The 22,514-nt window shown below is 39.2% G+C and overlaps 1 protein-coding gene across 1 annotated transcript in view; it reads left to right on the forward strand.

Annotated features, from left to right (window-relative positions):
* Nucleotides 1-22,514, forward strand: part of ST8SIA6 (ST8 alpha-N-acetyl-neuraminide alpha-2,8-sialyltransferase 6) — a 133,461-nt gene that overhangs the window by 82,340 nt on the left and 28,607 nt on the right. Inside the window, exon 4 of the mRNA XM_045787618.2 lies at nucleotides 5,515-5,601. Coding sequence (XP_045643574.1) covers nucleotides 5,515-5,601 — 87 coding nt within the window. The remainder of the gene's footprint in view (nucleotides 1-5,514; nucleotides 5,602-22,514) is intronic.

Genomic DNA, 22,514 nt, shown 5'->3' on the forward strand with positions numbered 1-22,514 from the left:
TCACCAGAACCAGGTCATGGAGGTATCCCTTAATAGCAATCACAAAAATTGGGGTGCTAGACAGGGATATGAGCTCCTTTCTGGCTTACACTTATTATTACAGTCCCATGGAACCAGGACTGTAATCTCCCCTGGCTTCTAGAGCTGGGCAGTCAAGGAGGCAGCTGCAGAAGTCAGGGCACCGGATGTATGAAAGCTCCTTCTGGGGTATGCTGCTGCTCTGGAGCACAGCAGAGGGAGCATGAAGATGGCATCCATCAGTCTCCATCCCTGAAGAATGGTTCTGCAGGCTCCTAGATGTGTGTGTTAAATTAGAGGCCTGCCTCCTTAGCCCAGTGCTTTTGTATAAGTAGGTGAGCCTCCTTCACTTTAAGTCTGGGGCAGTCAGCTGCCATTGAGCTGCCATTGAGTCCAAGCACACAAGCACTTGAAGAGCTGCTTCTCAGATTGCTTCAGTTTTGTGGGTCTTGTGATGTGAGCCCCACCGGTTTTCAAAGTTAGATGTTTTAAGGGCTCATTGTCAAGGGTATGTCTTGAAAGTTGAAATGCACAACATGGGATTCAAACCCTTTGCTCCTCAGGGAGAATCTTTGGGTTTTGAGTTCCTGCTAGTTGTGGCTCACTGCACTGGGGATGGGGTTTATAGTGAGATTGTGTCCCAGCCTTTCCTACCTACTTTGATGTGGTTTCCCTCTCGTTTGCTCAATGTGTAGTTGTTGTTTGTTTGTTTGTTTTTAAAGATTCCATCCATCTATTTGAGAGAGAGAGAGAAAGCACAAGCAGGGGGAGGGGCAGAGGGAAAAGCAGCCTCCCTGATGAACAGAGAGCCTGATGCAGGGCTCTATCTTCTGGAATTATGACCCGAGCTGAAGGCAGACGCCCAACCGACTGAGCCACCCAGGCACCCCACAATGTGTAGTTGTTACTCAGCCAGGCTTTAGTTTAGTTTGTTTTTTTTTTTTGTTTGTTTTTTTAAAGAGGAAATTGTTGCATATGTAGCTGTAGACTCTGTGTCTTAGGTGAGTTCAGGATCTTTCTGTGTCACCATCTTGAACCAGAACTGTTCTATATATTAACTCCGCCTCCAAAGCTAGCAATGTTGCATCTCTCTGAACACTTTTCTGTGGTTACTTACATCTGCCTCTGATTCTGACCTCTATTTCTTCTTGAGAGACCTTTGTAGTTTGTGTCATTCAACAAATATGTCCATTGTGTCCAAGTTGTCAAATTCTTTGGCATAAAGTTGTTATTATATTTTTATGTCTGCAGGACCCTTAGTGCTGCCGTCTCTGACATTGGTCTCATCTTGTTCATTTGTGTCTGTTTTTTACCTGAGCAATGTGACAATAAGTTTTTCAACTTTATTTTTAAAACAAAACAGCTTTTTATTTCATCCATCTCTTTCTCTTATAAATTTCATCTCTCACCCTATTTTTTTCATGGTAATATTTCTTGCTCAAAAAACTACTCGGTCTGATATGAACATAGCCACTCTAGCTTTGTTTTAATTAATTCTATTATTGTATATCTTTTCTCACTTTTTTACTTTTAACTTGTTTATTTATATGAAATGCTTATTTTGTAAATAATATGTGGTTGGTTCCTGCTTATTTAAAATCCAAGATGACATTCTCTGCCTTTTAATTGATATGTTTACATTATTTACATTAAATGTGACTATTCATATGGCTGGGTTTAAATCTACCACCATGTTATTTTCTGTTTGCCTGCCCCATTGTTCCTTTTCCTTTTCCTGCTTTCTTTTGGTTATTTTATGATTACATCATCACTCTTTATGGCTTTATTTTTACTGATTGCTTTAAGTGAACAGTACAGTTTTCCCTTAAACAAAATGTGTTTGAACTGCATGGGTCCACTTATACGTGGATTTTTTATACTATAGTACTATAAATGTATTTTTTCTCTTTCTTATGACTTTCTGAATAACTTTGTCTTTTCTCTAGCTTACCCTATTGTAAGAATACAGTATATAATACATACAAATTAACATACAAAATATGTCTTAATTGGCTGTTTATATTATTGGTAAGGCTTCTGGTCAATGGTAGACTAGTGGTAATTACATTTTTTCAGAGTCAAAAGTTATATGTGGATTTTTGACTGCACAGAGGGTCGGGAGCACTAACCCCTGTGTTGTTTAAAGGTCAACTGTATATATCTTTTTGTCATTGCAGTCTGCTTTCAAAGTGATTTATATCATTCCCCTTTCTGGCCTTCGTTCTATAGTTGTAAGGCATTGATTTCTACGTATGTTATAAACTCCTTGATATATTATTACTATATTTACTTTAAACAGTCATTTATTAAAGAGATGTAGAAAAAGAAGAAAAAGTCTTTTGTGTATATTTACATATTTACCATTTCTAGTGTTCTTCGTTACTTTGTATCGATCCAGATTTCTCTGGTTTCCTTTTCTTCCACCTGAAGGATTCTGTTAGCATTCCTTTTACTGCGGGTTTGCTGGTATGAATTCTTTCAGCCTTTGTATGTCTGAAAAAGTCTCTGTTTTGCCCTCATTGTTTGAAAGGTTTGCCGACTGTAGAAATCTAGGTTGACAATCCCCCTAAATGATGTTCTTTATTTTAATGGTATTGTTCCATGCCTTCTGATTTGCATTGGTTCTGACAAGTCTGCTGTGTCTTTGTTTCTATGTATGTAATGTTTCTTTTCTCTACTTTTTAAAAAGAGATTTATTCATGTATTTATTTGAGAGAGAGAGAGAGAACATGAGTGGGGGGTGAGGACAGAGGGAGAGGAAGAAGCAGACTCCCCATTTAGTAGGGAGCCCTACATGGGGCTCAATCCCAGGACCCCAGGATCATGACCTGAGCCAAAGACAGATGCTTAACTGACTGAGCCACCCAGGCACCCCTCTTTTTTTTTTTTCTTTTTCTGTTTTAATGTCTCTTGTATTTTCAGTTTGTTGAGCTTTTTGGATCTATGGGTTATAGTTCTCATTTGGAAAATTTGCCATCATAAATTTTTGGAAAAACCATGTCTTTTCTGTCTTTCTAGGGTCAGAATTTCCTATATAGTAGGCCATTCGAGGTTATCTCATTGCTGCATGATTTTAACTTTTTCACTCAATCTTTTATGTATCATTTTCAATAGTTTCTACTGCTCTGTCTTCAAGTTCACTAATCCTACTGTCTTAGTTATACATCGTGAAAAAATTAATTTCTTTTTCACCTGATAAATGGCTAGAAAACTTCAAACTCTGACACATTTAGTTTTTAGAAGAGGATAGTAATTTCATACTTACTGTACTTTTTATGTTATGTTTTATCTTGATGACTTCAAATACAGTTGCAATTCTCATTGATTTAATGAGAAGATATTTCTATTTGCTTCTCTCTTCATTCTCTCTTTCATTGAGCTTTGTGAGATAGCAATTCTTTTGTTACTTTGCCTGATAGACCCTGATACACATAGTGTTCTGTTTTAAATATGATGAAAGGACTAAAAATGATGCCTTGGTGGTAGACAAGACTCTTCAGACAGGAGAGCATAGGCACCGTGTCATGTCTCTGCTGAAGAGCCAGAAATTGAGAGAGCCTTGGGTGGGTTGCTAATGTGTATATCTTTTTCTTTTTCTTTTCTTTTCTTTTCTTTTCTTTTCTTTCTTTCTTTCTTTCTTTCTTTCTTTCTTTCTTTCTCTCTCTCTCTCTCTCTCTCTCTCTCTGTCTCTCTCTCTTTTGAGCTTAACACTGTCTTGCAGAGTCTCTGGGTTTCTCCTACCATGTGGAGACAGGTAATATTTACTCCAGCTAGGAAATGTCACATTTAGACAAAGCTTTGGGAGTAGAGTATATAGATCTCTCAGACTCCTTGGCATACTAGGACAAGTCTTAAGGACCCATGGGAATGAGGTAAATCTGTTAAGGTTGGAAGCCTCTATACAAGTAAAACTATTTTTTTTAACCTCTCCTGTGATAGCTTTTTGCTTTGCTTCTCCTTTAGTATATAACAGTCTTTCAAGATTTTCAAATTTTCTTAGCTGGGCCAATAGCAGCCAAGGAAAAAAAATATATATATATTTTTTTTATTTTTGGTGGTACCATTGAAGACAGAGATACCCAAAAGGTAGGTAAACTTCAGAGGGAGAGGAGTTGCTTGGTTGATGACCTTCCCCACCTATAACAAATACTTCTTCCACTTTTTTTTTTTTTTTTTAGATTTTATTTATATATTTGACAGAGACAGCCAGTGAGAGAGGGAACACAGGCAGGGGGAGTGGGAGAGGAAGAAGCAGGCTCTCAGCAGAGGAGCCTGATGTGGGGCTCGATCCCAGGACTCCGGGATCACGCCCTGAGCCAAAGGCAGACGCTTAATGACTGCACCACCCAGGTGCCCCCAAATACCTCTTTCAGAGTGAAGTTTTGGAGGCTCTGAATTTTGCTGCTTGGAGATGCGGGAGTGATTTCTGACAGGATTTTTCATGGTCCTCTCCCTTCTCCACCCACCACACAAACTCCATCTCTTTAATGCAGAGCCTTCATCTCAAGTAGTAGGCAACTAATGACTAAGATATTAATTGAAAGAAAATTTAAGGTTTTTTTTTCACACAAAGGGGTACTTGCACTTTGTTTTATTTTTTAAATGTTTTAGAAAATTTTATTTATTAAAGAGGAAGAGAGAGAAATCACAAGCTATGGGGGGTGGGGAGGACAAAGGGAGAGGGAGAACCAGGCTCTCCACTGAGCAGGGAGCCTGATGCAGGGCTCTATACCAGGACCCTGGGATCATGACCTGAGCTGAAGGCAGGCAGATGCTTAACCAGCTAAGCCATCCAGGGGCCCCAGTACTTGCATTTGAAATGATAACCTTAAAGACTAAAGGCTATTCTGTGATTAAAGGAATTAATACTTACTGGTGAAATTTCAGGTAGAAGGAGATTTACTGGGGACTGGGATCCTGCAAAACTGTACTGCTGAGCCTGTGGATTTTTTATGCATATATATATATATATATATATATATATATATATATATATATATACACATCTCTCTTAACTTAGCTTAATCTGTTTTTTTTAGTGTATTATTCAGAATTAAAATTGAAGATGATTATTTTAGGGAAATTTTATCTATATATCCCAAGGTAAATCAATCAACTTGAAGTATAAAAAATTATAAACTATATATTTATGGTAAACATCTATAAAATGTATCTGTCAGTGAGTTATAGCAAAATGAAATGGCTGTAAGATGTGAAAGCGAATTGAGGTGCTGTCATGGTTTATTTGTAATACTAGACTTGACTTATGATATGTGCAATTTACACGTTCCTAAATCAACATAATTCTTTCCAAATTTATGTTCCTAGCGGTTTGAAAATGGGTATGATATTAACTTATTTCTACATTACCTTATTTCAGAAAAGATTTAGAGAGCTAAAATGAGCAGTTTCTCAAAGTGTCCTTTAGGACACATATATGTATGTTCAACAGTATATGAGATCTGTTTTCTAATTTTACTGACATTTGACTTTTAGGTATTTAGAGAGTGACTATCTTCAGATTATCAGAAATATACAGAGCTGTCCGTGGAAACGACAAGAAGAAGAATATGAGAATTTTAGGTAAAAAAATTTCTTCATAAATATTATGAGATTAAAAAATGTCTTGTGTTTTTGCTTTGTATGGGAAACAACATGTTGTTTTAAGGAAAGTAGAAGGGGCCAGCTGACAATCAGATTGATTTAATCCTCAGACCCCCTCCTGAGGCACATGGCACTCTGTCCCTATCTCTTATATAGACATTTATTTCTGTTATTGGGATTCATTACAAAAATCTTAAGTTGAAAAAAGAAATTTTAGAGCACATTGCTTCTTCTTTATACCATTTGTATTTGCTGTTTATTTATTTTGTAAATAAAATATGACCGCGTTAGGAAACATTTGGAAAACATAGAGGGAAAATGTCATCCAGGGTCCTGTCACTTCCAAACAAAAACCGTGCTCCTTTCTGTGTTTTCCCTTCCAGTGTTTCTTGTTAGCTTTGAAACAACAGCCACATTCAGGTGTGTGAGTTGCAGCTAATTACAGCTAATAACCTGGGGAGGAGCTGGCAACCTAACAAGACCAGGTTATCAGCTGATGATTATAGAGCTGTCCTGTCCTTGCATAATGTGGAGCCCACCAGGACAGAAAGAACTTGTGTCCCAACACCGCACTACAGGGGTTCATGGAAACTTCTCTGGGATCCCTTACTCCCAGTCGTACCGGGCAGCGGGCCAGGTGTCCCTATGCTTGCGTGGTCCACACTGCTCTGCTTCTCTTAGCCCATGTTCTGTAGTGTCGGGTTATTTTATGATGTTACAGTCCAGAAACATGTTTTTATCCTTACTGGTTCAGATTTTCAGACCTTAAGCCTTAAGTCTTTTGAAGACCTTCTTAAAGAGCCCGCTTTCCCCAGAGACTCTCTAAGAAGTATCTGCTCCTTGTCTTTCTTTACTGTGGGAAGGCAGCTCTTATTTACACAGTGCTGCAGCTCTGTCTGTCCCACCTTTGGTCACTTTATGCTCCGGTCATTGGACCAGCTGCCTTTTAATTCTGCCACCAATTTGAGAGGGGTTCAGGCTGGCTCCCATTGAATGAAAGAGGAACTTCCTGACTGTGTCAGAGCTCAAAGTGAGTATTTTCCCTCTGTTGGGTAGACTCATGGATGTCTTGACTTCCTGTAGGATACCATTAAGCATCTTTCCTAACTGACCTTTCAGGGTGCGGGGCAAGAAAAGGGATTCTTGTGTATTTAACCTCCAGGATATTTTATGCTACATAGTCTGATATAGACTGAATGTGTCCCCTCAAAAGTCATAAATTAAAAACCTAATTCCCAATGGGATAGTGTTTGGAGGTGGAGCCTTTGGGGGTGTGTAGTTTATGAGGGCTGAGCCCTCATGAATGGAACTGATGACCTTGTAAGAGATCCCAGACTGCCCTCTTGTCCCTTCCACTGTGTGAGGACACAGCAAGAGATGGCCATCTGAGAACCAGAAAGTGGGCTCTCACCAGACAACTGATCTGCCAGCACCTTGATCTTGGACTTTCCAGCCTGCAGAACTGTGAAAACAAACTGTTGTTTATATATTTTCCAGTCGATACTCTTCTGTTATGGCAGCTCAGATGGACTAAGACACAGTCCTACTCAAGACTAGATTTGAGAGATCCCCGTGACCAGGAGACTGGGTAGAAAGTTGCGTGGGCTGTTGTAACTTAAATGATCACAGGGTCAACAAATGACCAAAGAGTCTGCTTTAGAGAGATTATTCTACATGAGTAGAAGCGACAAAAGAGGAAGAGGGAGATATTGAAGTATTGAGCTATTAAAGGTTAGTCCAAGATAATCAGCTAGAAAGCATAATGAGTAGTGACACCAGTCACCAGTGCAGGGGTCAAGGGGCAAAGGAGCTTCTCCTTCCAGTTGTGAAATTGCCTTAGCTCAGACCTCCTGCAAATAATACAAGAAAAACAAAGTATACTAAATAAGCAAAGTACACTAAGCAAAGTGCACTGTTTGAGGGCACTGGCAAGCTATCAAGGCAGGGAGAATTTTCAGGACTAAAATCCAGAAGAAGAAGGAAGCCAAGGGAGGTGAGCCCTGCATTTGAGGCTGCTTTTTCTCACAATAAACTTCCTGAATAAAAAGCATGGCTGACAGGCAGAGAAGCTGAGCAGAGCTTCCAGCAATCCCTCGAAGAGATGAGTTCTCTAAATGAGTGAAGCCCAGATTTGAATCATGTTCATCCTTAATGGGATTCAGATCTATCCTAAGCCCAGATGTCCAATAGAAGCAAAAGCAAATCCTCTCTTGAAGAAGATAACCTCCTTCTCAGCTGTACATGATCTCTGCAGATTTTCACACAGCGTCTGGTTCAATTAAAAAATAATCATAATCCTCTTTTAAGCTTTTTCCTTCTTTTTTCCTCTTTTTCTTTCTTTCTTTTTGTGATAAAAATCAGGAGTCTCTTCAAACCCAAAGCTGTTTGAGAGTCACTGTGGCAAATTATGCTGCATTGAAGCCGTCGAGATGGATGGTACGCAGACAGAATGGCCATTTTCTCCTTAGTACCATCTCAGTATAAAAAGTCCATCAGTAACCATGTTGATTACCCATGGCCTATCTATCCCTCCAGGGCCAATTTAAATAAACATCTGGGACTGTAACACTTATTGTTTGTTGTCATAGAAGAGAACAGCCACGGTGACATTTATTTATTTACTTGAGTATTTATTGTAATGTTCTTTTTATGGGCATATTTGTATACTAAATTATGTACACCCTCCACAGAAGTCTGTGCAATTAAATAATAATAAGCTGCCCACTTTCCTAAATTTTTACTAATACAGCTGGTGAAATCTGGGGAGTTTCTGGCTTATTTGTAAAACTGGTAGTATAGAAACATCTCCTATTATTAAAGATGGCAAATTCTCCATTGTCTTTGTGAGCATTTTATACCAAATTGAAGAAAAGCAAAATGTGACCCTTAAAAAGTGATCATATCCTTTTAACAGGAATTACAAAAGGTGCATTAAATTCTGACGAATATGAGCAAGTGAATATATTCCAAATCCACCTCCAGTCTGATTGTTGAAACTCCCAACAGTTGACACTGAGGGGCTATTGGGAAGTATGGGACTTCTTTGGCCACATGATCTAAAAATAAGACAGATTTTAAGAGTTATTTTTCTTAAATAAATATGCTGCTTGCTAGCAGAGGGGATGAATTTTGTTTATCAACAAATATCTGTTTAGCGATTTACTATGTTAAAACACAGTAGACCCCCTCAGCCTGGTACAGTGCAGGGCACAAAAGTAGGACCTCAATAAATGTATTTCAAATGAATGGAGACCTGAGAGTACACAAGAAAAACACAAACCTCAAAGAAATTATAGTCACTTTGGAAAGACAAAAAAAAAAAACCTCTTAGTACTTATGATTTAGTGTCAAAATGCGTGATTTATACAAATACTATAATCTATGCATGGTCAGTGTGGGATATAAAATTTCTTGAAACATTTTGTGGAAAGAGACAGGACCTGAACCATGACTCAGAGGATGAGTAGAAGGCAGGGGCGGGGGGGGGGGGGGGGTCTTGGGACCCAGAGTAAACATCAATCAGTTTCAGGACCAGCTTCACTGGAGTAGGGAACTTGTACTGAAAGGTACTTCGGTTAAAGGGAAGACCTGAAGGTAGACAGCGGTGAGCCCAGGACACACAGAGCTCTGATGATCTGAGTAGAGTCCACAGATTTCCTGTAGACACCAGAACCCCATGGAGATATTCCTTGCAAGGGTATTGCATGATGCATTTATTATTTTAGGGAACGTATCAAATGTTGTGTGAATTGGGATCTTAGGAGGGAGTGAATAGACTGAAGAAAGCCAGAACAGTCAGGGACTGGCTCTAAAAAGGTACTGGAGAATGACGACCATCTAGAATATCAGTGGTCGCTATAAAAATGTCAAAGAAGAGACACTTGACGGTGAGCTCTTTGGCAGCATGGTGTGTCTTATTTATCTTTGTACCTCCAGTGCCTGTTACAAAAAGGGAACCCAATAAATGGATGCAGTAGACATGACAGAAGCATTGGCAGGACTTGGTTGCTTATTGATTCCTGGGCTTCAAATGGAAAAAGAAAAAGAGAATTGAAGACAAATGTGAGCTTTTGAGTCTGTTTGATAGGGATAATAGTAGTGCTAGTGAAAAGCAGACAGACTTCAGAGGGAAATCACTTTTGAGAAGATAAGCCCATATTGAGCAGGCTGTGTTGGAGCAGACACTGGGACAGCCAGATGCAGAAGACATTTCCTTAATATCCTTACTATAAGTGTTAAGAGAAATTGGACTCTACTGAAGAGGAAAGGTGAGTGCAGCACAGAGCTGGCGTCTATAAGAAATGTGGCCCTGGGTGGAAGGGAGTGGCATGATGTATTCAGAGTGCTAACAGGAAAAAATCTGCAGCCAAGAATATTCTATCCAGCAAAGCTATCATTCAGAATAGAAGGAGAGATAAAAGAGTTTCCCAGACAAATGAAAGTTAAAGGAATTTATGACCACTAAACTGGCCTACAAGAGATATTAGAGGGGACTCTTGGAGTGGAAAGGAAAGACCACAAGCAAGAGTAAGGGAAGTAGGAAGCATAAAAGCAATAAAAAGAACTATATCCATAAAGATCAGTCAAGGGACTCACACAATAAAAGGATGTAAAGTGTGACACCATATACCTGGTGTGGGGAGAGAGGAGTAAAGGATGGGTTCAAACATAAGTGACCATCAACTTAACATAGACTGCCATATACAGAACATGTTATATACAAGCTGAACTGTAATCAAAAATCAAAAATGAGTAATAGATACACAAAAAATAAAGACAAAGGAATCCCAAGTATGTTACTAAAGAAAGCCAATCATAAAGCAAGTAACAAAACGGCAATAAATACATACCTATCAATAATTACTTTGAATGTAAATGGACTAAATGCCCCAGTCAAAAGGCATAGGGTAAAGAAATAGGTAGAAAAACAAGACCTATCTATATTCTGCCTACAAGAGACTCATTTCAGACCAGGACACATGCACATTGAAAGTGAAGGGATGGGGAAGCATTTATCATGCAAATGGATTTGAAAAGAAAGCCAGGGTAACGATACTTATATCGGAGAAATTGATTTTAAAACAAAGACTGTAACAAGAGACAAAGAACGACACTATATAATCATTAGGGGGACAATCCAACAAGAAGATGTAACAGTTGTAAGTATGTTTGTATCCAACATGGGAGCACACAAATCTTTTAGTGTCCTTTTTCAGTATCCTTTAGACCTTTAAAAGCATTTGATACTGTTGACCAACCCTCTGACTCAGAGCATTGTCTTCTCCTGGCTTTCATTGCTCTGATTTTTCCTTTAGTTCTCTGGTGGCTCCTTCTTTGTAGCTTCTCAGAGGTCTTGCTGCACAGCCACCAAATGGTGTGCTTTTCTTTCTTTCTTTCTTTCTTTCTTTCTTTCTTTCTTTCTTTCTTTCTTTCTTTCTTTCTTTCTTTTTTTCAATTTGTATGATTTTTTCAATTAATTAACATATAGTGTATGATTAGTTTCAGAGGTAGAATTCAGTGATTCATCAGTTGCATATAACACCCAGTGCTCATTCCATCAAGTGCCCTCCTTAATGCCCATCACCCAGTTACCCCATTCCCCCCAACTCCCTCCCCTCCAGCAACCCTTAGATTGTTTCCTATAGTTAAGAGTCCCTTATGGTTTGTCTTCCTCTCTGATTTCATCTTCTTTTATTTTTCCCTCCCTTCCCCTATGATCCTGTTTTGTTTTTTAAATTCCACATATAAGGGAGATCATATGATAACTGTCTTTCTCTGATTGACTTATTTCACTTAGCATAATACTCTCTAGTTCCATCCACATTGTTGCAAATGGCAGGATTTCCTTTTTTTTTTTTTTTTTGATGACTGGGTAGCATACTGTATATATATACCACATCTTCTTTATCCATTCATCTGTTGATGGACATCTAGGGGAGCACCCAGATACAAACATAGAGGAAGTAATTGATAATAATACAATAATAGTAGGGGACTTTAACACCCCACTTACATCAGTTGACAGATAATCCAAACAGAAAATGAACAAGGAAAACAGCTTTGAATGACACACTGGAGCAGACGGATTTCACAGATATAATCAGAACATGCCATCCTAAAACAGTAGAATACACATTCTTTTCAAGAGCATGTGGAACATTCTCCAGAAGAGATCACATATTAGGCCACAAAACAAGCCTCAACAAATTCAGAAAGATCGAAGTCACACCGTGCATCTTTTCTGAGCACATTGCTATGAAACTAGAAATCAACCACAAGAATAAATCTGGAAAGAGGACATATACATGGAGGCTAAATAACATGCTACTAAACAATGAATGGATCAAACAAGAAATCAAAAAGGAAATTAAAAAATACATAGAAACAAATGAAAATGAAAACACAACAGTCCAAAATCTTTGGGATGCAGCAAAAGCTGTTGTAAGAGGGAAGTTTATAGCACTCCAGGCCTACTGTAAGAAGCAAGAGAAATCTCAAACAACCTAACCTTAAACCTAAAGGAGCTGGAAAAGGAACAACAAACAAAACCCAGAAGCACTAGAAGGAAGGAAATAATAAAAGGAGAGCAGAAATAACTGAAGTAGAAACTAAAGCAAACCAACGCAATAGAACAGATCAATAAAACCAGAAGCTGGTTCTTTGAAAAGATCAACAAAACTGATAAACTTTTAGCCAGACTCATAAAACAAAAAAACGAAAAAAAGGAAAGAGGACTCAAATAGACAAAATCAGAAATGAAAGAGGAGAAATTAACAACCACACCACAGAAATACAAAGAATTGTAAGAGAATATTATGAAAAATTATATGCCAACAAATTAGACAACCTAGAACAATTAGATGCATTTCGTTTTTTAAATAAAGATTTTGTTTTATTTATTTGACAGAGAGAATGCTCAGGTAGGGGGAGCAGCAGGCAGAGGGAGAGGGAGAAGTAGGCTTCCTGCTGAGCAGGGAGCCCCGTGCAGGGTGGGATCAAGACCTGTGCCAAAGGCAGACACTTAATGACTGAGCCACCCAGGCACCTCAACAATTGGCTAAATTTCTAGAAATATATAACCTCCCAGAACAGAATCAGAAGAAACAGAAAATTTGAACAGACCAATTACCAGCAATGAAATTGAATCAGTAATCCAAAAACTTCCAATAAATAAAAGTCAGGACCAGATGGCTTCACAGGTGAATTCTACCAAACATTTAAGGAAAAGCTAATACTTATTCTTCTCAAGGTATTCTAAAAAATAGAAGAGGAAGGAAAACTTCCAAATTCACTCTATGAGGCCAGCATTACCCTGATATTGAAATCACATAAAAACCCTAAAAAGAGAGAGAGAGAGAGAGCTACAGGCCAATATCTCTGATGAATATAGATGCAAAAATCCTCAAAAAATACTAGCAAACCAAATCCAACAGTACATTAAAAAGACATCATTCACCACGATCAAGTGGGATTTATTCCTGGGTTGCAAGGGTGATTCAATATTTGCAAATCAATCAATGTGATAGGATACCTCACATCAATAAGAGAAAGTATAAAAACTATATGATCATTTCAGTAGATGCAGAAAAAGCGTGTGACAAAGTACAACATCCATTCATGTTAAAAACCCACAACAAAATAAGTTTAGAGGGAACATACCTCAACATAATAAAGGCCAAGTATGAAAAACCCACAGCAGACATCATACTCAATGGTAAAAAAACTGAGAGCTTTTCCTCCAAGGTCAGGAACAAGACAAGAATGTCCCCTCTCACCACTTTTATTCAACGTAGTGCTGAAAGTCCTAGCCACAGCAGTCAGACCCCCCCCCCCAAAAAGGCATCTAGATTTACTGATTTGGAAGAGGTAAACCTTTCACTATTTGCAGATGACATGATACTATATATGGAAAATGCTAAAGACTCTACCAAAAAACTACCAGAACTAGTAAACAAATTCAGTGAGGTCACAGGATACAAAATCAATGTACAGAAATCTGTTGCATTTCTATACATTAATAAACAACAGAAAGAGAAATTAAGCAAGTTCCATTTACAGTTGCATCAAAAATAATAAAATACCTGGGAATAAACCTAATCAAATATGTGAAAGACCTATACTCTGAAAACTATAAAACACTGATGAAGGATATTGAAGATGACACAAGCAAATGGAAAGATATTCCATGTTCATGGATTGGAAGAACAAATATTGTTAAAATACCATACTACCCAAAGCAATCTACAGATTCTATGCAATCCCTGTCAAAATACCAAGAGCATTTTTCATAGAACCAGAATAAATAATCCTAAAATTTATATGGAACCACAAAAGAACCTATATAGCCAAAACAATCTTGAAAAAGAAAAAGCTGGAGGTATCACAATCCCAGATTTTAAGGTATACTACAAAGCTGTAGTAACCAAAACAGTATGGTACTGGCATAAAAATAGACACAGAGATCAATGGAACAAGATAGAAAGCCCAGAAATGAACCCACAACTATATGGTCAGTTAATCTTCGACAACAGAGGCAAGAATATGCAATGGGAAAAAGTCTGTTCAACAAATGGTGTTGGGGGCGCCTGGGTGGCACAGCAGTTAAGCGTCTGCCTTCGGCTCAGGGCGTGATCCCGGCATTACGGGATCGAGCCCCATGTCAGGCTCTTCCACTGTGAGCCTGCTTCTTTCTCTCCCACTCCCCCTGCTTGTGTTCCCTCTCTCGCTGGCTGTCTCTATCTCTGTCGAATAAATAAATAAAATCTTTAAAAACAAAACAAACAAAAAAAAACAAATGGTGTTGGGAAAACTGGACAGCTATGTGGAAAAGAATGAACTGAACCACTTTCTTACACCATACACAAAAATAAACTGAAAATGGATTAAAGACCTAAATGTGAGACCTAAAACCATAAAAATCCTAGAGGAGAACACAGGCAGTAGCCTGTTTGACAGTGGCTGTAACAACTGCACAACTTCTTTTTAGATAATGTCTCCTGAGGCAAAGGAAACAAAATAAAAAAATAAACTATTGGGACTTCATCAAAATAAAAAGCTTGTGCACAGCAGAGTAAATAATTAACAAAACTGAAAGGCAACCTACAAAATGAGAGAAGATATTTGCAAATGACATATTCAATAAAGGGTTAATATCCAAAATATATAAAGAGCTGATACAACGCAAGACCCAAAAAATGAATAGTCCAATTAAAAAAAGGGGCAGAAGACATGAATAGACAGTTCTTCAAAGAAGACATGCAGATGGCCAGTAGACACATGAAAAGATGCTCAACATCAGTCACCACCAGGGAAATGCAAATCAAAACTACAGAGATATCACCTCACACCTGTCAAAATGGCTAAAATCAAAAATACAAGAGGATGTTTAGAAAAAAGAACCCTCCCGCTGTTGGTGGGAATCTGAACTGGTACAGTCACTGTGAAATACAGTAAGGAGGTTCCTTGAAAAGTTAAAAATAGAACTACCTTGTGATCCAGTAATCACACCAAAGAATATGAAAACACTAATTCAAAAGGATATATACAACCCTGTGGTTATTGCAGCATTCTTCACAATAGCCAAATTATGGAAGCAACCCAAGTCTCCATCAACTGATGAATTGGTAAAGAAGAAGTGGTAGACATATATATGCAAATGCAATATTATTCATCTATAAAGAATAATGGAATCTTGCCATTTGCAACTATGTGGATGGAACTGGAGAGTATAATGCTAAGTGAAATAAGTCGGTCAGAGAAGGACAAATACCATATGATTTCCCTCATATGTGGAATTTAAGAAACAAAACAAAGAAAGGGAGACAAAAAGACAACTTCTGAAACAGACCCTTAACTATAGAGAATAAACCGATGGTTACCAGAAGAGAGGCAAGAGGGGGGCCATAGGTGAAACAGGTGATGAGGATTAAGGAGTAAATTTATCTTGAGTAGCAGTGAGTAATGTATAGAATTATTGAATCGATATGTTGTACACCCGAAATGAATATAACACTGTATGTTAACGATATTGGATTTAAAAACTTAACCAAAAAAATGTGGCCTTCAAAAAACCTGTCTTCTCAGCATTTTCCCCCCACTTGCCAGTGTTTGTCCTCTTTTTACCGATTTCTAAGCCTTTTCTCCCTCAGCACTTCATCTTGAGTCTAAGAACGTGTAGCTTCGGGTGCGAGTCCCTGGCTTCTCTCTGCCTTTCTTAGAAAAACATCCGAGGTCCATGTGAGTGATTCTATGAAGTTCTTGAAACTGTAGCTGAAATTTTGTACATGTTTCTAGGGGAAAAGATTCCTGATTTCCCTCTGCTTTTCAAGGAGTCTAGGACCCCTAGAATGGACTATAATCTTTCTAAGAACACTTCCAGACCTGAGGCTCTGTTGGCTTCGGGATTGTATTGCTTGTTTCATCTTCCCTGTAAGTGTGATGACCATAAGCTTCAGTGTGGCCCTAGTGCAGATGTGTCCCTCCCTGTCATCTGGACATTCTCAGTTTCAGTTATGAATTGGCATTTCTGGAGATCATACCTGAACCTAAAGAGGGATTTCATAAGCAAAAATTGAAGATGTCCTACCTTCTCTTTTTCTCTTGGCATCTAATTTCATTTACATATAGCTGTACAAGTTAGGAATGTGGAGCCGTCTGCCTTCTGCTTTTAAAATCAGTTGATTCTCCTCTTAACAGTTTTTCCCCCAAGCACGAGCCGACACATCTATAATAAAATGGTGGAAAATCGAACCTGGATTTCAGTTTGAGGAATTATTGCTCTTCACATTCTCTCCCTCGCATTTTTAGAAACTTATGGATACTCATTTCCTTCAGCAAGATACTCACATATTGGAGAATCTTACCAAGATGCTTAAATTTAAATTAGGCATGATATGAAATGCTCTCTACTCCTCTTTGTTTCCTTCACCCTTGAAAACTCCTTTGTGAAGCTCTGGAAACTTTTGGTAGGCAGGTTTTATCCCAGCAGAAGACCTTTGAGCTTCAGTAATTAGTCTTAGATTCCCTGGGAACTCGCATGGGAATTACTGCATTAGCTTTCATGAATTGTCTTCTTACTTTAAAGAACTGTATTCAGTTGTGTAATCAATTATGGAAAACTAATAGGTACACAAAGTAATAGTGCTGAATTTTCATTTTACTTTCCTTTCTCCCCCCCCCCCCCCCGTAAATACTCATTCTATTATTTGCTGTTATTTTGTTTCTAGTTTCTTTCGGATCCTCTAATACCCTTTGATTTCTTTAAACGTCCCCGAGTTTCATCAATGTGAGTTTGAAACAAAAATGACTGAATATTATCAGTTACATATTTACTGAAAATGTAGTGGCAGAAAACAATGCTATTATGTAAATGCACACTTTTATTTTAAGACTCATGCAAATGAGATGCTTTTCAAATTACTTGTAAAACAGGTATTTTGTGTCTGATTACTTTGTTACAGATAACTATCGCATGGTAGCAATTTTCTTAAATCTGGAATTATCCCCTCCGGTTTGATTAGATTAAAATTTCTTGAAAGTTACTCCTTTGTTTATCTTGTGTGGGATATATAAGAAAAGGTTTCGATGTTGTATCAGATTTATTGAGTTTTCTAAAATATCAGCCAGTGTGTTGCTTTCATTTTTATTTGAGTTCCTTGGAAAAAATAGAATGATGAACAAAGTTAACTTACACACCTTATATCACATATGGTAATATTATTTTCTTACTAAATGATAATTACATGACTGTAACAGTGCCATTTAATGATTTGGTTTTGTGAAAGGGTATAAATTCTTCAGATAAATAGATGGATAAATTAACCAATTTTTTTTGAGAAGTCGTAGGACTTAATTTAACCAACAAAGCTTCCAGCTAATTTCTGAAATATTTCTCCAAAAACAATGCTTAATGTTTTTTTTTTTTAAAGACTTTATTTATTTATTCGACAGAGATAGAGACAGCCAGCGAGAGAGGGAACACAAGCAGAGGGAGTGGGAGAGGAAGAAGCAGGCTCACAGCGGAGGAGCCTGATGTGGGGCTTGATCCCATAACACCGGGATCACGCCCTGAGCCGAAGGCAGACGCTTAACCGCTGTGCCACCCAGGCGCCCCAATGCTTAATGTTTTATTTTGGTCAGCATGTCACGAGCTTACACTTTTTTTTTTTTCATTTAGTCTTTTTTTTTTTTTTTTTTCATTTACTGAACGTATTATATCCCAGGCATTTTGTTTTGTAGCACAGATTTTGGGGACAGAAGAGGATCCTTCTCTATTAGGGGGTTCTTTTGATTATACAAAACCATATTCATTTTTCTGAGCCACTGTTCCCCTCCCCCTCATGCCCCTCAAATGCGTGCTGTTTATGATTCATAGAGGGTGACTGTGAGGACAGCTCAAAGCAATACGTATTTTATTTTTTTTTTTAATTTAAGAAGATGTGTGTACTTTATGATAGGTGTTTTGGGTCAGTTGTCAGATTGAAAAAGCTTCTTTCCTCGTTTCCTCTGCATCGGGAACATTTTTCACCGTTAATATCCTGTCATATCATCTTCTATTTGTCATGCCATACAGCATGCCCGTACATTTAGAGAAGTGACAAAAACCACACCGTGTCATTACACCTGCTGTATTTAATAATAGAAACTGGCTCTTGTACATTTAGGGAGTAGTTCCTGTCTTAGTTTTCAGAATATAAACCTTGCCGTAGAAATGCATCAAACCCATGTAAGATTCACCGATCTTCTAAATTTTACTTCAGAACTTATCTTTCAAGTTGTACTCAATATCAACTATATTACTTTCTGAACCCGAGTCAGATAAGCATCCTTTTAGGCCTCCCTGACTTTCAGACCCTCTGTTCCTTATTACACTGCTTACACGGTCTTCGTTGGTTCTTTACATAGTTTAAACTCTGGTATAATGTCCCAGTAGATAGTTATTTCTCCAGTGTTTCAACAACGCTCCTTTACTTCTGAGCATCAGGTTGTCTTCCTGTCATTGGCTTTGATAATCAGATTCTTTTATATTTGATCTTACCTTGATTTGGTTCTTATATTCTACTCAAATACATGGGCTGGTCTTTCATCAGCTTAAACATATCAGTGCACACAGTAGCTGATAAGAGAAAAACTCAGTCATCTGACTTGCCGATTGAATTTCGTCTTTATTTATTCTCCTCCTTAGCCTGATCCCATATTGGACACGTATTGATCCCATATTGGACACTGGGTCACATATCCTATCGGATTTTTCTCTGGCTGCCAGGTTATGAAGCAGCACTTTGAGAGGGTTGAGGTATAGCTAGGATGAACCTTCAGCAAAATGGCAAGGTATGGGAAACATTCATTCATTTTACATTTCATATATATTTCAGAATGTATTGAACCTCTGCTCTGTGTCAGGGGCCCCGGTTTCCCCCTACCTCCCTTTTCTGATAGTTGTAAAAGCTTCTTTGCTTCTCTCTTGCTTCTCAGTGCAGTGCCTCTGGGGTTCAGACGCACTGCGTAGTATCAAGTTTCCATGTTCCCAAATCTTTTCTCCCCGGTCCTTCCTCAAAACGCCAGTTACTCTGTGCAAGGTCTCCACTGAAATGTCATGTACCAATTCATGTTAAGATGTGAACGATTAGTGGACGGGTTTTTCTGAACCCCTTGCCTTCTATTCTGTATCTAACTGGATTCATTAAGGACAACCACTGATGTCTGATTTTCTCATTCCAAATGTAGAGTCCATTGCACCTTTCTCATTTTGTAAGAGAGCCAGAGATTTGAAGACAAAAATCCTCTGTGTGCTCAGTGTCCAGCTGAACCAGGGGTAACTATCAGTACCCCCATCATACTTTTCAGTCTGATAATCACACCGACTAATAGCAGATACCCTCTGGGCTTCTGGAATTTCTCCCAGTGCTCTGGGCAGTGAGTTCAATCTCATGGATAGCTCTATTTTAATTCACATATAGACATGTTGCTAGAAAGATGGACTGTCTGTTTGAAATCCTTAATTCTTCTGATCTGCTGGGGCTGAAATGGAATGTTTTAATGCCTTTGGAAGCCCTGTAATTCACTGGAATTCTTATATCATTGTATTTTTAATGAAACAAACTATTCTCTTAGTTTGAAACCTACATTCATTGTGAGCCAGTTGATTCTAAAATCACAGTATTTTAGTGAGCCATCTCGATTTTATTTTCATTTCCCTTCTCACAGAAAGACTGCTTCTCCTCCAAACCCTGGAAAGTGTGGTCTGTACTCCCTCTGCCTTCCACCCACCTCTTTAACTACCCCATTTCACCTGTGGTCTGCAGCGACCCCACACTGCTAAACCCAGAAGGCATTTCCATTCCCATTTTGCTTGACCTCTCATCTCTTACCAATCTTCTGACATTCTAGACCATTCCCATTCCTTGAAAGATTCTCATACTCGATTTCTGTGCCACTCTGTTTGTTTTCTCAACTCCTTCCTCCTCATCCTCCTACTAATCCACCCTCAAGTTCAGATTGTATTTTAGGAATCTCCCGCTAGAACGTGGGAGCCCCTGCTGGCCCATGGCAGGCATTGCAGCGCTGATGGGGGCTGGGTGCGCTCTGCGGGCTTCATCGTTGCCCCTCCTGTGGACTGCTGCGCGACCTGCACCCTGGTCACCATGCACCAGCCGGTGTCCTTCTCACCCACTGTCTACACAAGAGCCAGATGGAGTTTTTGGAATGGGGCTAGGGTATGTGGTCACAACTTGCTTCTGCCACGCCCACCACTGCCCCAACCAGTTTGAAATCTGTTGGTAATTTTTTCTTTTTATTGCTTTCAAAACAAAAACTGAACTCCCTCAAGGCCCTGTGTTGCTGGCCCATTACCACTCCTCCAGCCGCACTGCACACCATATTCCTTCTGACCCATTTTGTTCCACTTTTGTTGGTCTTTACTACCTTACAGGTACCTTCAGCCACGGAGTCCTTCCAACACCATCCCTTCCAGCACCTCCCCTGCCTCCCTCCCCCAGTGTACTCACCTTTCAGTTCCCCCGTCAGTCATCCCTTCCTCAGGAAGATCCTTCCCTGAACAAGCTGATGAGGTCATTGCTGCCGTCGGTCCTGTAATGCGTTCTCCTTCATAACACTGATCCCAAGTAGGAGTTTCCATTCTGTGTGTGTGATTACTTTGTAGACCTGGCTAATCCGTCATCCATGTATTTTATAAAGGGCAAAATAATGTTTGGAAAATATTTTCACCAGGAGGAATCAAGAGGCTTTCTAGAAGGTTCTAAGAATAGGTCAAGGCTCAGTATAGGAAGTAGGGGTTGGAAAACGCCATCAGGCTTCTGAGCTCAGAAGCACACGCTCAGCTTTAGGCTGGCTCCATGCACCTTCTCGTTGACCTTTCCTGTTTGTTTCCCATAGCCTTTCATTTTACTTTAAATCCAGTCTCCCCTGTGAATGGCTGAGTTCCCACTAGACTATCTTAAAGGCACTTGGGCAGGAAGCATTAGAGCCGGTTGTTATTTGTGGCATCAGCACTATCACTCTTAGGCTAATCCAGTTCTCCCAGCCGGTGTCTCTTTATCAGTAAAATGGAGAAAACACCTTCCTCTGTGAGTTTTTAGGGGTATTCAACATGCAAAATACAGAGTCTGTTATATGTTAAAGTCTCAATACATGATAGCTATTATTACTTTTAGTTTAATATCTTTCTAGCTTGCCATTAATAGTCTACTAAAAATAGCTTACGCTTTTGCCATTCGTAATACCTATAACAAGTCCACGAGTAGCAATGAAGCTGGAATAGTCCCAGTTCCAGTCCTCTGCCTACGGAGACATGTAAACATTTCTAAGCCTCAGTTTCACTCTTGTGATGCATTTCATGTGGATTATCCCATGTGTTTGATAAGGACCAGCATTTCCTATTTAGTTTATTCTATTCAAACTTTCTTTGATCTTTTCATGATGGAAAATAGGTCACACAGAGCAGAAAATATTAAGCTTCACCTTCTAGGTTATAATCTTCCTGTGTATTATTTGCAGCAGAAAAGGACTTACTTTTGTCTGAACAGTCCGCGGCTGGTCTCTCTCTCTTCAGTAACGTGGTAACATCCTCTGATGTCTCACCAGGAATGACTCTGAGTTGCCTGAGAATTAATCAGCCTGATGAGAGGCAGAGCTGAGTTACACATTCTGCCCTTCCTCCTGATTATTTAGCCCCCGATTGGGACTGAATAAGGGTGACAAGCTCAGGGTGGGACTGGATAATTCTTATCTGTCAGGTGAAGCCAGAGGGCAGAGATGAAAAGTCAGGATGTGGGGAAAAGCTGCAAAAAAAGGAAGAAAATGAATGCACAGTTCCCCGAGGCCAGGCAGAAACAGAAACTGAGTTTGCGGCTGAAGTGGATGGTGGATTCCACCTTGAGCTGTGAGTGCCGTCCTGGAAGGGTGCCTGAGATGTGGGCTGGCCTTTAGTGGCTTTCCGGGAGCACTTAGGGCCCATTCGTGCATCTGAATCAGGCTCCTTACAGGACTGTGAGCTGAGCGGGCCTCTTAGGCCTCTTCCCTCTCCTTCCACCTGCTCAGGACAGAGACTCCTATCCTGAGCCCAGAAGGAGCCCTTGCGATACCCATTCATTGCGTTTCACTGAATCATACAATTAGGATTTGGCTTCGTAAGTGAGAGATGATGAAATCATGAGACGTTTTAGGAGAGAAAGTGGGGTGGTGTAAACAAAACAAACTGACAATGCTTTCCTGAGAAAGCGTTCCACAGAATAGCATGTTAATGTGTTTACACGTAAGATTCCCATGATGATGATAAAACTCGGTTTTCCGGGGTTCTCAGTATTCATTCAGGATCTTAACTATGTTGCCAGACAATATCAGAAAAAAAAAGAAAAAAAAGGTTTCTTACCCTC

Source organism: Ursus americanus, chromosome 31, assembly GCF_024610735.1.
Source record: "Ursus americanus isolate L20-20 chromosome 31, mUrsAme1.1.p, whole genome shotgun sequence".
Taxonomy (NCBI): Eukaryota; Metazoa; Chordata; class Mammalia; order Carnivora; family Ursidae; genus Ursus; species Ursus americanus.